The sequence below is a fragment of the Chenopodium album genome, chromosome 15, assembly GCF_948465745.1.
Source record: "Chenopodium album chromosome 15, dcCheAlbu1.1, whole genome shotgun sequence".
In the NCBI taxonomy this organism is placed as follows: Eukaryota; Viridiplantae; Streptophyta; class Magnoliopsida; order Caryophyllales; family Amaranthaceae; genus Chenopodium; species Chenopodium album.
The window spans coordinates 47,783,352-47,797,912 of record NC_137848.1 but is presented as its reverse complement, the minus strand read 5'-3'; the positions used below and the strand labels follow the sequence as shown (position 1 = coordinate 47,797,912).

General features: G+C 32.9%; 2 protein-coding genes across 3 annotated transcripts in view; one reads left to right on the top strand and one right to left on the bottom strand.

The window, feature by feature from the left end:
- Nucleotides 1-6,294, bottom strand: part of LOC145583242 (ABC transporter A family member 1-like) — a 31,821-nt gene extending 25,527 nt beyond the window's left edge. Inside the window, exons 1-3 of one of the 2 annotated variants that reach the window (XM_081640433.1) lie at nt 5,987-6,294; nt 3,923-4,002; nt 3,190-3,361 (exon numbers count right to left, since the gene is read on the bottom strand). In XM_081640433.1, the coding sequence (XP_081496559.1) occupies nt 3,190-3,361; nt 3,923-4,002; nt 5,987-6,073 (339 nt within the window). In that variant the 5' untranslated portion in view covers nt 6,074-6,294. Of the gene's footprint in view, nt 1-3,189; nt 3,362-3,922; nt 4,003-5,986 lie in introns of those variants that run through there. The other variant, XM_081640434.1, reaches the window with a different exon arrangement.
- A 4,094-nt stretch (nt 6,295-10,388) lies between these two features.
- LOC145582382 (meiotic recombination protein SPO11-2-like) lies at nt 10,389-14,218 on the top strand. The gene is made up of 11 exons (XM_081639384.1): nt 10,389-10,606; nt 10,681-10,764; nt 10,887-11,016; nt 11,113-11,250; nt 11,723-11,811; nt 12,846-12,974; nt 13,064-13,158; nt 13,246-13,308; nt 13,386-13,462; nt 13,548-13,675; nt 13,794-14,218. The coding sequence occupies exons 1-11, from the start codon at nt 10,529-10,531 to the stop codon at nt 13,926-13,928; spliced, it is 1,146 nt and encodes a 381-aa protein (XP_081495510.1). The 5' UTR covers nt 10,389-10,528; the 3' UTR covers nt 13,929-14,218.
- The last annotated feature ends 343 nt before the right edge of the window (nt 14,219-14,561 follow it).

Here is a 14,561-nt window from a genome sequence, read left to right as displayed (position 1 = left end):
GGTGTGCATAATGACAATTCAACACAACCCTTCCCTCTCCTTTCTTCGGTCCACACCAGCCTTGCCTTCACCAAAAAAATACAAAATAAAACTAGATATGCCAGCCTTGGACAGTTTGGAAAAATTGGGCACGGAAAAGATAGGGGCTGCCACTATTGCCCTTTTTGAGCTCCTCAAATGCTTGAGTCACTTCTAAACTATGCCCAACACTATCCTTCATAAGTTGTTTAGTTATACGCAGGTTGCAGAATTTGCTATAAACACCTGTTTAATCAATTAAACCTAAAAATCCACATATATCAGCCTTCCCTATCCTTTTTAAGTTGTTCCCTTGTTCTAGAATAAGCTATGAATGTTTGCTTAACCAGCTAAATCAATCAAAGCCTTAATCGGTTAATCCCATAAGTGATGCCAGCTACATGAACCAAAAGTAATTATTCTATATAATCCCCCACAAAAATCTTCCTCCTCCATCGCTTACGATCAAATACTTCATTCTCATGCAAATCCATGTGCTTCATATCCTTCCTAACTCCTTTTAACCAAGTCATTTTCGGTCTCCCTCTACCTCGTTTAACCTCTCCATGATCCCACTCTTCCACTCTTCATACCGCTACAACCTAGAGTCTTCGTCTTACATGCCCAAAGAACAGGCGATTTTTCCTTAGTTTGTCTGCAATGCCTACGACACCCACTTTCTTCTGGATAACTTCATTTCTAATTCTATCTCTTAGAGTATTCCTGCACATCCATCTTAACACACATTTCCATAACCTCCATCTTTTTAATGTGCTCCTTAGAAACCCAACATTCTTGTACCATAGAGCATTAGTTTTATAGCAGTCCTATAGGATTTCCCCTTCAATTGTAAAGGAATGCTTCGGTTAAATAACACTTCCATGGCCACTCTCCATTTAAGCCACCCCGACTTAACCAGCTAAACCCAAAAATCCATATAACTCTGCCTTTCAATATTCGAGGATGTGGCCATGGCCTTGCTAGATGTCTTTCTATTGGTGTACTATCATGGAGACCCACTAAGGGACTAGTAAGTTTTTATTTATTAATTTGACTCCATTATAGCTTTCTCGCTAATACTATTGATGCACGGTTACAAACTGCACACTAGGGACATTCTGTAAACTTGTTGTATTTTATATTGCTAATTAGTAAATACTGAGGGTAAGCACGTGTGCAATTGCATATGTCCAACTACCCTTCTCTTTCTCTATCTTAATGTAATAAATTATATGTCTTGTGGTCACTAAATAATAATGGAATTATTAAATTGGTCTTTGTTCTTGCGTACTTGTTTTACGTGCTCAAAAATGTTCTCAAGCATGGGATTTGAAAATTTGGAATCACTTCGCTATTCTAATTTTTAAATAGTTTTCTTTCTTCCTAATTCTCTTTAATTTTTTTGGTTGGTAAAGGTATATGGATATGAGTGAGGAAGTGTTTATATAAATGACTTAATTACGAGACAACTTAAATTTAATATCTAGTTTTGAATCTTAGGGATTTGATTGGGATTGCAAACTAATTTCATGACTTGTAGGCCACCTAAATAATGGTCTGAATAGTTTTAGTTTTGATTTCATTGTTGTACATTCCCAAGGTTTGAACCCTGGTTTCAAATAAAATATGGATTTTGATTAAATAAAGAATTTCAAATTTTGTGCGTGAAACAAACTTCATTGGTGATGCTTCAGCGATTCAACAAACAGAATTCTACATGCTAGAAATAACATTGCAAATACAAGTAATGTTTTAGCAACATCCTTGAAATTTGATGATGACTACTAGCAGCTATCACCCATAATTTTCCTAGCAATCTTATAATTGAAACACCAACACCTTCTCTATTGCCGCTACTACTAACCATGGAAAAAAAACTCGGCCGTTCCGTTGTATAACGGCCGCTTTGTAACGGGTTTTAGAGTTGCCGATCCGAAAAAGGCCGTTATATAACGCCGAATTGAAATTCACACCCAAATCGCCGAGTTGGCCGTTACGTAACGGTAGAACGCCGTTCTGTAACCGTTACATTCGCGAGTAATCGTTTTGGGCATACTGAGATGCTTGGAATAACCTTCATCTCTGTGAACCAGTGCGCCATGGCTATGGAGAAGTCAGAATTTTTTTTTGACGGGAGGTTGAAGAAGAAAGGAAGTACAAAAAGAAACTGAAAGTCAAAAAAGTCACATGATGCTTTACAGCTGTCTCCCTTTTCCCCCTTTTATTGGTTCTTTTTTTAAATCCTTTTTATTGTAACATTTGTGTCCCATCACTTTTTTACCCCTTTTACTTATCCTTTGTGGTAAGTTACTGACTTACTTATTAAGTAGTCATCTTTACCCTTTTTCTTTTTTTAAAAAAAACCCAAATCAGTAAGAAATCAAAACCAAATTAATAAGTGCTTCAAAAAAATAAATTAATAAGTGTAATTGTCATAGCTTTAGCATAATATGGTATATTTAATTAGGCAACAAGTAAACAAGCTAAAATTCTACTTATGTGTTTTTTTTAAAAAAATTCACGCCGCGAAATCCGCGATCCGTTCTATTTAACCGTTACAAGCCGTTTCCGCGACAACGCGACCCTTACCGCAAACGCGACCGCGATCGAGTTTTTTTTCCATGCTACTAACTGAAAATCTCTGGTCAACCCAAGAATATGGTTGGAACATAGATCACCACTAAATTTTACCTCCAAGAAAACCCTAATTTAAGATTAATCCCACAAAAATAGTTTCATAGCCTGAACTTTCCCTTTCCAATCCTCTTCTTACTGAAAGACCTATCCAACCAGCTAAATTGACCACAAACTTATCACATCTACCATGGAATAGCAACAGCACCATCAATGTGCATAGCAACTTCTCACATCCCCTAGATCCCAAAGCCTTCATCTACAACAATGAGTGTCCGTGTGGGCCATCATAGAAGAATAAAGACAAAAGTGTATGGTAGAGAGAGAGAGAGAGAGAAATCCCTCAACTTCCCAAAATAGAACTCCAAATCCATTCAGTTAATATCTAAAAAGTTTGTTTCAGCTCACAAATATTGCAGCAGCAGTGAATCATAAAGGAATACATAAATATGTAATAATTTAAATTTGAAGCAAAAGGTAGACTAGCAAAACCTAACGAAAATTTTATGAACCAAGGTAGAGCCAAGCAATGCAAACCTTCAGCAAGGGGAACCGCAATGACAGCAAGTTAATCATTGCTCTTGTCTCGCTTGAATTGGGAGTAAAAGCTAAATACTCATTCTTTTCAGCTAAGAACTCCAAAATTTGGTCAAAGGGACGAGATATATCGCCTTTACCAACCTCCAACAGCATATCTTTCCGAATATTCCTATAAGAAATTTAGCAAGTCAAGTATCATTTTACTTCTACAAATGTTAATATTTACATACAATTCAAAGTAGTTCCTTTGGGTAAAAATTGCCAAAAACTAAACAACATAATTGCAACAAATAAGCAACGAGGACAAAAATTATATATCCAATATCTTTTAATTTCTGGGTTCAGGTCAAAGGAAGTAACTCCTAGCTCCAATGCTGGTCTCTAAGGATTTTCAATGATGTGAGTTGCTACCAAGTCTGGATTAACAATTTAATTGTAAATTTTTCTCTTTTCTTATCTTTTTAACATGGACATTGTGCCTCAAATTAGAAATTTTCACTCACAAACTTATAATTTGGATAAAACAAAGAGATGAAAAGTACTCCCCTCTTCCAATTCATTTAAGTTGCAAGCCATTTGGTTTCTAGCCATTTTAATTTAGCTCCTTATAAATATTTTATATATCAGAAAACTAGCTAAGCCATACAAACAGAAAATGGCATGGTCTCATGTTGATGCAGAGAAAAGATGACAAATCAAAATAAAATATCAAAAGTTAAGGATAGCATACGGTTGGGAAGGGTGTATGCGTGTGTCAACTTGAGTTCGAACAGCAATCAACATCAGCATCACAACTGTAGGAAGAAATATCTACATGAAAAAGAAAAGGTAAAAGATGAATAATTCAGAAAGATGAAAAATACATCTTAGATATCCTTCTTGCCATCATCACATAATTCATATGCCACAAAGGATCAACCGTAGCCAAATAAATGCATACATAAAATAAAAAACAAACTAACATGAATTAACAACTAGTATTGGTCTTTAGATAAATTTATCAAAATCGAGATTCTATTTTGAATCGAAGGGGCTCTAAGAAGTAAATCATAAAATTGAACGACTCTACTGCCATGCATAATCAAGACGTCATATCCAAATTTCGTTGAATATACACAAATTCCAGGTAAAAAGCCTAATTATTTATTAAAAATAGTTGTTTGCCCAATAAGCAACCAATAATTGACAATATATATTTATAAATAAGATTGTAGGCATGTTTTAAACTTGTAAGGTTTTCACTAGTTAAGACAAAATATGTAAAATAAGGTAGAATCTTCAATCTAATCGTATGGACATACATGAATCATAGAATAGTAAGTAACTAAGATTTGAATCGGATTTTTATAACTATGGTGCAAAAAATACTATTATCGCAATTAGAAACACATTCCCCAAAATTACAAACAAAAGACTAATGATGGATGGATAAACCATTGTTTACCTACATTTGACAAGAACAAAGTTCCTGTTCTAGCCTAGAGTTATCGCCTTACTAGAAAGGTGACTATCATGAATATTCATCCAAAATTTACAACAAAGATCCCTACATCTTTATATATGCAAGTCCACTAGATGCTTTGTTTCCATCTCTATTAAAGATTTTGTGACCCACAAGTGGTAGATCATTAGATGTAGGAAGCACATATGTATTGTAATGGCATTAGAATTAAGCGCCACATCGTGTCACACAAGTATCTAAGAACCATACCTTTGACCATTGATAAATTGAATTTCTCATATATAAATTTAAAAAATAAAAACAAAAACAAAAAAACCTAGCCTCGTATTGAAGCAGGGAATGCACTTAGGCCCCGTTTGGTTTGATGTAAATATTTTCAATGAAAATTAGTTGTCATGGAAAACATATTTTCATATAAAAACAAAATTGCAAATTAGTTTTCCTTTATTTGGTTGCATACAAGAAAAGTAAAACATAGGAGTGAGAATGTCACGATGAATGAGAGGAAAGTAAATAAAAGGTAGGGAGGAGGGAGGAAAATGTGGTTTTCCTTGTTTTGTAAAGGAGAATATTTTTGTCAATTTTTTCTATTTTCTATCATTAAGGACGCAATTTTCCACCATTGGGAAAATTGTTATTTTACCCCTTCACAAACCAAAAAAGGAAAAGGGAAAAAAGGAAAAATCTTTCTCCATGAAAACATTTTACATCAAACCAAACAGGGTCTTAAAGGAAGCAAAAAGTAGTGCATTTCTTCCTTTCCAAATGCCTCATTTAACCCAAACTTGAAACATCGAGGTTGTTTAGGTGAGCAAATTAAGCAATAATCACTTCCAAAATCCTAGTCGAACACCAATTTTCCTCTATCCATTTAGTAGTCCCCTCCCAAACTATTCTATATTTTAATACACCTCTAGCAACATTCCAACGTACCCTAATTCGAAAAGTAAAATCTAACGGCCAAATTAAAGACTAAATCAAAAATTAATAAATAAGTAAAAAAAAACTGAATTATAACCATTTCATTCATTCAATCCCCTGCTCAGACTAAAGAACACTAGAAATGAACCAAAAACAAGAATTTTAATAGTTCTAAACACAAATTCAAGCAAAATAACAAAAACTACGCGAACAAAATTCAAAAAAAAAAATTGAGACAGGAACATGATCAAGCTTTCATTTTCGGAACTACAGGACACCCAAAAACAAAAATCAACTGTACGATCAAAAATCTTAAAACAGCAAGCAACAATCAAAAGTAGAAAAACAACAAAAAAATCAGTTCAAACATTCAAAACATCAACAACAACCAAAAAACCCAAGGATCAAAACCTCAGCAAAAGTAGCATAAGGATGGCGAATTTTAAGGAGCCAGTTTTTGCGAAGCATCGCCTTCAACTGCCGCCGTGATTCCGCCATAGTCGGAGAGAGAAAAACCCTAATTTCAACGATAACGTCACCGGAAAAACATCGGAGTTGGAGAGAGAATTTAGTGAGAGAGATAACAAAAATTAAATAAAATGCAGAAGTAAAGTGGAGGTGGCGGGCGGGAGGTGTTGAAAAATAGAAACAGTAGAAACAAGTAGACAAGTGTTAGGAAAATTGGATGTTAGTGTAATCGGAAGTTTCCTTTGATTTTATGTTAAAAATAGTATTTTAGTACTCTGTTGTTTTCAATTGAAAATACAGTGGGGAATAATCGTCGTTGAAAATACTCTTTTCTATTTGTGTTTGTAGTGAAGCTAACGTTATTTATTCCTTGCTATGTTTGTAAGTAAGCAATTTGATTTTCGAATGGATGGGGACAAGTTTATTTATTATTAGTACTAGGACGGTTTCGATCGTCATTACTTTATCATAGTGGTTCGTGGGGGTATAATTGTATACTCTGTAATTATTTTATAAATGAGTTATTAGAATATTCTCTGTGTTTTTTTTTAATGTATCAGTTTAATCGATACATTTGTCAAGACGTAACTTTAAACATTAATATTTTTAATTGTGCGTCACTAAAAATTGTAACAAAATTATGCTATGAAAGTAGACATTGTGACGAATCTAATGATATACTACCTCCATTTTTTAGTTGACACCTTTCTATTATCATGCTTGCCAATTTATGTTTTTAACGCTTAATATCTCTAATTATCAATATTGTAAAATTTTAAAAAGTGGATATTTTATCGTATCTAGAAATCACAAAAGCGAGTCAAAGTTTAATATATGAATAGTGTAAAAGTCAAACGGTGTCAAATAAAAAACGGAGGTAGTAATAATAACATTTATTTATTTTATAATAGCAAAAAAAATAAGTCAATTATGACATGTGAATAGTGCAAAAGTCAAACTGATGCATTTTAAAAAGACGAAGGGAGTATAATATAAAATGTGTGAGCTCATTTGTCAGGCTAATTTACAAATCTGAAAATCAGTACAAGTCCACAAAAAACGGTTGTTGATAATTGAGGATAAAACGGTTAAAATTTTGTCAACAAACAGATTATTGTAGCATGTCTCTGAAAAATTGAAACTGAAAGATCTCTTTGAAATTTTCTTCTCTCTCCTTTTTCTGTAATGATTTTTTTTGTGAGTGTGTTAGCTACTCCTCCATCTCACACTCATGAGGCGTGATAGCCCACTACCAGATATGGAGTATACCTTGGGGCAAAAATGTACTTTCACACAGATACTTGGAGAGTAATTCATTTAGTTACTAAGCTGTTAAAAAATGTTCTCTCTCCTCTTTCCCTCTTTCTACTATTTTTCCACCGGAATTCTCACCTGAATAATAACAATATATTCATCAACAATAACACTATAATCATAATAATAGAAAACAATTTTTATAAAACGACAACATTTAAATTATACCAACAAAAATCCAAAAAATAGAGAACATATAAACTTGGGTTCACATTGATAAAAATAACTTTTAACAATTTGAAAGTAAAAATAATTAAAATTCAACAAAAAAAATTATCCGTTTATGCAACAACTGTATATAAAGGTCTGTTCACTTCAGCTTAATTTCAGTTCAGTTCAGTTCGGCTCCAATCAGTTTAGTTCAGTTCAGTTCAGCTCCTATCAGTTCAGTTCAGTTCAGCTCCTAATTTCCTTCTCTCATAAAATATTCACTTCAATTCAGTTCAGTTTAGTTCAGTTCAGCTCCAATAAGTTCAGTTAATGTGAACAATCCCTAAATCAACAATAATGGTATACAAATAAAAAATAACGGTATAAAAATTAACAACTATAGTATTCAAATCAACATTAACTATCACCGACAAACATTTCACGTCACTGACTTCAACCCCCAAATATACAAATCCAAAAAACTTTTTTCTCAAAAAAAAAAAAATTAATTGTAATAACAATGCAAGTTGAAATGAGAAAACAAATAAAATTAACAAAATAAAACACATAAGATTTATAGTGGTTTACTCAAAATGAGCTACATCGACTTTAGGGAAAAAGAGATAGATCTTCAATTACCAACTTCAATGGAGGAAAGAAATTACAAGAAATGAAGCTATGTGTGCTAATACACTACGTGGTTCTTCATTCAACCAACATGAGAAGACTTTATGTACTAAGTCTTATATCTCATACTTCCTCTGTTTTTTTTAGTTGACATCGTTTGACTTTTACACTATTCATACAACACGCTTTGACTCTATTTTGTTGTTTAAAGATACGATAAAACATATTCATGTGGAATATTGTTTGAATCGCTTCAATGTATATTTTATTAATATCCACTTTTCATAATTTTACAATGTTAATAATTAGAGATATTAATCGTTTAAAACATGCGTTGGCAATTGTAATAATAGAAAGATATCAACTAAAAAAAAACAGAGGAAGTATGACTTAAGAAGAAGAAAGATATAAGACACCTATGTCACCATATTTGCATGTGCCCCTAAAGTCAATAAAGTAATCATGACACTAAAGTCATCATGACATGCAAGACTAGACTATTAGACATCATCATGACATTCAAGACCAGGCTATTAGGCATCATTATGACACTAAAGTCATCGTGACATGCATGACTTAGACTAGTCATCACATGTATAACTTTACCGTTTTCTCTTAAATTCTTTGTAATCGAACCCCAATTACGAGTCACACATTAACACCACGTGTCAAACGCTATGTTAATGTTAAATTTATGTTGCATATAGGCTTAAATGTAATGAAAATTGCACAGTACACTAGGGTGTACCATACTCATGGTACACCTAGTTTTAAATGATGCGTTTTTAACATTTCATTTGCTAGCTGTCAGTTTGTTATTTTTTTTAAAAAAAAAAAAAAAAAATTCAATCTCTTCCACAATTCATGGGATTCAACGTGATATCCTCCATTTTTACATAACTTTCAAAATTAAATTTTACCTTATTTCAATTTCGAATTAAGATAGAACAAAATTTATAAAGAATTTTGTAGAGAGAAAAATATACAGCAAATTATGATGACATTGTAATCGATGGATCGGAAAAGGTAATTTGATTTTATTTGTTATGATTTTAATTTCGGGATTTTTCTAATTAGGTTGATTATATTTCGCTATTATTTTGCACGATTACTGTTAAATATCATTGATTTTTTTTTTCTTTCAATTTTGATATTTATGAATTTGAGATCCATATGACAAAGGTTGAAGATGATGTTCTTTTATTTTATTCATCAAAGGTTGAAGATTATGTTCTTTATATTTGTCAAATGTTGAAGATAGTATCCTTTATAAATTGTACTTATGTTCGTTATTATAATTATTGAACAATAATTATATGAATGTTCTTTATTTTTATCCTTTATGTTGTTTGCTTCGATGTTCTTTGATTTATTCTGTATGTTTTTTGAATTATTATAATATTTATTTAAATAATATATAATTTATTAATTCTATGTATTTTTTAAATATTAATTATCACTAACTACATATATATATTTTTTTAAATCAGGATCGTGAAGGTTGATGACGATATTCTTTTGAGATCTCCTCTATTGATGATTGTTTTTCAAATCTAAAGAACATCCGTAATATTATTAAAGAACATGATAATATTATGTAATGAACATAACTTATATATATTCCTGCCACGATCCAAAGACAAAATTCAAAGAACATTTCACAATAAGCCATGAACATGGACATTTAAAATAAACTGTCAAAAAATCTAATAAAAATCATTATATGATATAATTATGGATATAAGGAAAAAGATATAGTTTTAACAAATAATTGTACATTACAAACAACTATAAAGTACACATGTTTTCTAATAGAGAACATTATTAAATCACATATAGAACATCACAAAAAATTTATATATACCAACCCTAAAATGAATATTGTAACTATATGGTGAAAAATATAAACAAAATTAAAAAAAAAATTGAAAACTAAAATTTTGAAAATGAAAATTATAAATTTAAAATTTTAAAACGAAATCTTAAGTTATTTTTAGGTGAAATAATTTTAGAAAATAAAAATAATTTTTTTTTATAAAGAACATTATATAGTCATATAAAGAACCTCATAAAAATTACATAGAACAATCATTAAAATAAATATTATAATTAAATATTTTTTAAAATTGGTGAAAAAATTGAAAAGAATATTTTTTTAAAGAAAGGAAACGAAATATAGTATTTTGGATAATAAAATTTTGAAAATGAAATTAAAATTTTAAATTTTAAAATTTAAAATTCAAAACAACTGCGTTTTAATTCAAGTGTACCATGCACATGGTATACCTGGGTGTAGGAACCATGTATTGAAATGTAAAACCTTGGCGCCAAAAACTGTTAAAAGAGCAAGTGTAGCAACTACCAGCAAACACCTGATCATTTTCAAAGCGCGCAATGTGGGAGCTCTTCCAATCCTCTCTACTCTTCTCTCATCAGCAACTCTGCTATGCCGACATTCTCTCTCCTTCTCAGGTACTCTTTCTCTCTCTTAATTCTTCTCCTTCTCTCTCTAAACAACTCACAATTTCTGCCTGAATTTCCAACAGGTTCGAGCTCGAATCGAGGTAGCAGTCTTGAATTTCCTGAAGATCTTGAACTCGCCGAATCCAGAAATCTCCGATCTTCCTCTGGTTTGATTTCATCTTCATCTTCTTACTCTATCAATTTCAAAATCAAAATCTTTCTGTTTCAATTTAAATTTTGATTGTTTTGATTGTGAATAAAAATTGGAAATTCTTGATTGAGTGAGCAGACGAGTCGAAATTCGAAGAATACGAATGTTTATCGAGGATTAATGAGTGATAATTCACACATTTCTCTCTCGCACTCGTTCTCGAAACGATCATTGATGAGAGAAAATGCTACAAAAGCCTTTGTTCGAGGTCGGTCTATCTATCGCCTTCTAAGTGTTTGTTAAAATGTCAGTGAGAAATTTCTTTATTTTCTTCAGTTTTTGATGGTTTTAATGTATTGTACAGTGTGGAAGGTGATGGAAATGTGTTACCAGATATTGGTGGAGGAAAAGAGAGTTACTCAACGAGAACTCTACTACAAATTGCTTTGTACTTCATCTGAATATTTTAGCTCCCAAACACAGGTCAATAGGACTGTTCAAGGTCAATTTTTATGCTCTCGTTTTGGTTTTCGTGTTCTTTTATTGGAAATCCTTCTAGCAATTTATGTTGAGACATTCATGAAAATAGAAATTGCATACATAAATTTTATTATGGAATAAAATATATATACTCCCTCATATTCAAATTATGTCATTTAAGCTGATTTTGTCGGTTATAAACAAATATTCGTCGTTCTATATATGTATGTTACAGGTCATATCAAGAATAAAAACATATGAAAGGCTACTTTACCATATTGATGCAATTACCAATTTCTTAATGTAGGAATATGTTAATACAGTGGCTAAAATCACTCATATTCTGGATAATAAGGACTAGAGTTAGTTACTTGAGGCATCACATTGATCTTTTTCAATGGCGTTTAAAAGAATCTTAAATTTCTTGTTTCTGTGGCAAATTTGGGCTAGTCACTTGCTACAAGGTGGGTAAATGTTTGCTATATATGCTGCAGATGTGGTTGCATTGCTTCATTGCAGCCGATATAGCCTTGGGATCATGGCTTCTACAAGAGGGCTTATTGCTGGCCGGATACTGCTTCAGGTACCAAGCCTCTCTCTTTCCTGCTAAAGACTAGTACATTAATGTAAAATTCAAACTCGGGGACAAGGATTTGGTTCAAGTTCGGATACGATTGTTTGACCCCATTTATCATAGTTAAGTTGAACTGTCTAGGATTCCAAATGTCTACATATATGTTCTAAGTTGCAGCAAAGAGTCCCAGAAACATAAGTTGGCAATATTGAATAGCAATGGTGCAATACATTACTAGCAACTAGACCTGGCAAATGGGTCATTCGGGTCAGGTCTGGGTCGGGTCACTTTCGGGTAGGGTCATTTCGGGTCAGCTAACATTCGGGTCGGTCGGGTTGATTCGGGTTTTGGGTCAATTTCGGGTCAAGAATCAGATCCAGTTCGGGTCGGGTCAATTTCGGGTCGGGTCAATTTCGGGTCAAGTATGTTCGGGTCATATTCAGGTCAGGTCAAAATCTGGTCGGGTCATGTTTGGGTTGTTTCATTTGTGAATCAAGCTCAAATCAATAATTTTATACGCAGTATATATTTTGTTATTGTTATAACACACACTACCAATTCAGTTTATAAGCTTATCTATAATTAAAGATGAACAATTTGAGTTATTTTTGGTACAAGACATTTTAAGTTCAATTATAAGGTAATTTTAGTTCAGGACATTTCTGGTATCGGGTTTGTTCGGGTCAATTTCGGGTATCGGGTATGTTCGGGTCGGGTCACTCCATTTTCGGATCGGATATGGGTCGGGTCGGGTCAATTTCGGGTTTCGGGTCATTTTCAGGTTATGGGTCGGGTCATCGGGTCTGGGTCAGGATTGCCAGGTCTACTAGCAACGCCTGAGATGTGGGGTTTCTTCCTTTGCAAAAATGATCATGTACTATATTCCAATTGTTTCCATTAGTTTAACATATGAAGGAAAACTTATAGAGCTTTGAAGAGGTTGCTGCCTCTGTCCACAATATCCACGTATTATAATCACAGGTCATTTGGTATATTTATACAGAACTTGCTGACTTGTTGCATGCATTTTCAATGATGGATAGGCGCCAAACAAAGAGGTCGTGGACTGTTCAGTTTGTGGGTCATCAGGGCATCCTATCTCAGGCGATCTTAGCATACTAGAATCTCTCAATATGAAAACAGATGCACGATACATAATTGTGATAGAGAAGGTATTTTTATCGTTATGGATTGAACTATTGAAGTAGCCACCAAATGAAGGCTAGTTGCATTTCTTCAACAATTGTTTTGATCTGTTCAGCATGCCATATTCCAACGATTGGTTGAAGATTGCTTCTTTAACCAAGTCCCAAGCATACTTATCACAGCCAAAGGGTACCCAGATCTAGCCACAAGGTATGCTCCTATGGTACACGTTAACCAACTTGCAGCTTATTCTAGGCAAGATTCATAATCAACTCCCTCATTGCTCTTCCAAAGCAGGTTTCTGCTTCATAAGATGACCAAAGCTTTCCCAAATCTGCCTATTCTGGCACTGGTTGATTGGTAAATATCTCCTTTTCTCTTTCTATTTTATCCTTGCGTTGCTGATATATTGATCTTTCTAGCATCCTCCTGTGAAGGAATCCGGCAGGACTAAGTATTCTGTGCACCTACAAGTATGGAAGCATTGGAATGGGACTTGAGGCATATAAATATGGTAACTGCAGCTAATACTTGTACAAGCACATAGATGTAACTTTCTCAAGCTGTGGTTTGACTCCTATCATGTTTTTGTGTTTCAGCTTGCAATGTGAGATGGTTAGGAGTGAGAGGAGATGATCTGCAGTTGATACCTGAAGAATCTATGACCCCATTGAAGCCAAAGGATAAACAAATTGCAAAAAGCCTCACATCTTTGGATATACTTCCGGTAGTCAAGAGAAGATAATTACATTTCACGTTCAGCACTAGATCTTGAGAAAATTACTTTAGACAAACTTTCTTAGAAGTTTTTGCAGCCTAAATTGAGAACATTTTCGTCTATGCAGGATGACTACCAGGAGGAGTTATCACTGATGATTCAACACAGCCAAAGAGCAGAGATTGAAGCTCTCTATTGTCATGGATATGATTTCTTAGGAAAATACTTGGCAAAGAAAATAGTCCAGGCCAATTACATATAGAAGATAGACAAGAGTGGCACATACACAGTATCATGAGGAGCGAGTCTGGTAAATACTTGAACCTTCTCCGAGGAAGACTGATCATTGTGATAAACCAAACAATTATGTGCTGCTATTAGTCAATTACATCAACTGGAAATGTAGTTGAACAATCAAACGCAAGTAAAATAGGCATACTTGATATTCCTTTATACTTTGATGTATGTAAATTATAATACCAAGAGTAAACAATGACCAACATGTATAACTCTCACAAACAAGCATCATAGTATTAAGTGTGAGAATGTGAATGAAGCACCCTTATTCTTTCATAGTGAATGGTTGCACTTATTTTAAACTAACAACTATAGTACTCCCTCTGTTTTTATACTTGACGTTTTAGCCTTTTTCACTTGTTAGGCCCTGTTCTCTTCACCTTAAAAAAATAATATTAAGTAAAAATAATTTTAATTCTGTAAAAATAAGTTCAGTTCAGTAAAACTAATTTCAGTTCAGTAAAAATAATTTCAATTCAGTAAAATTCAGTTTTCTTAAAGAAGAATTATAACAAAAATTCAGTAAAAATAATTTCAGTTAAGCAAAAATAATTTCATTTCAGTAAAATTAATTTAAGTTCAGTAAAAATAATTTAAG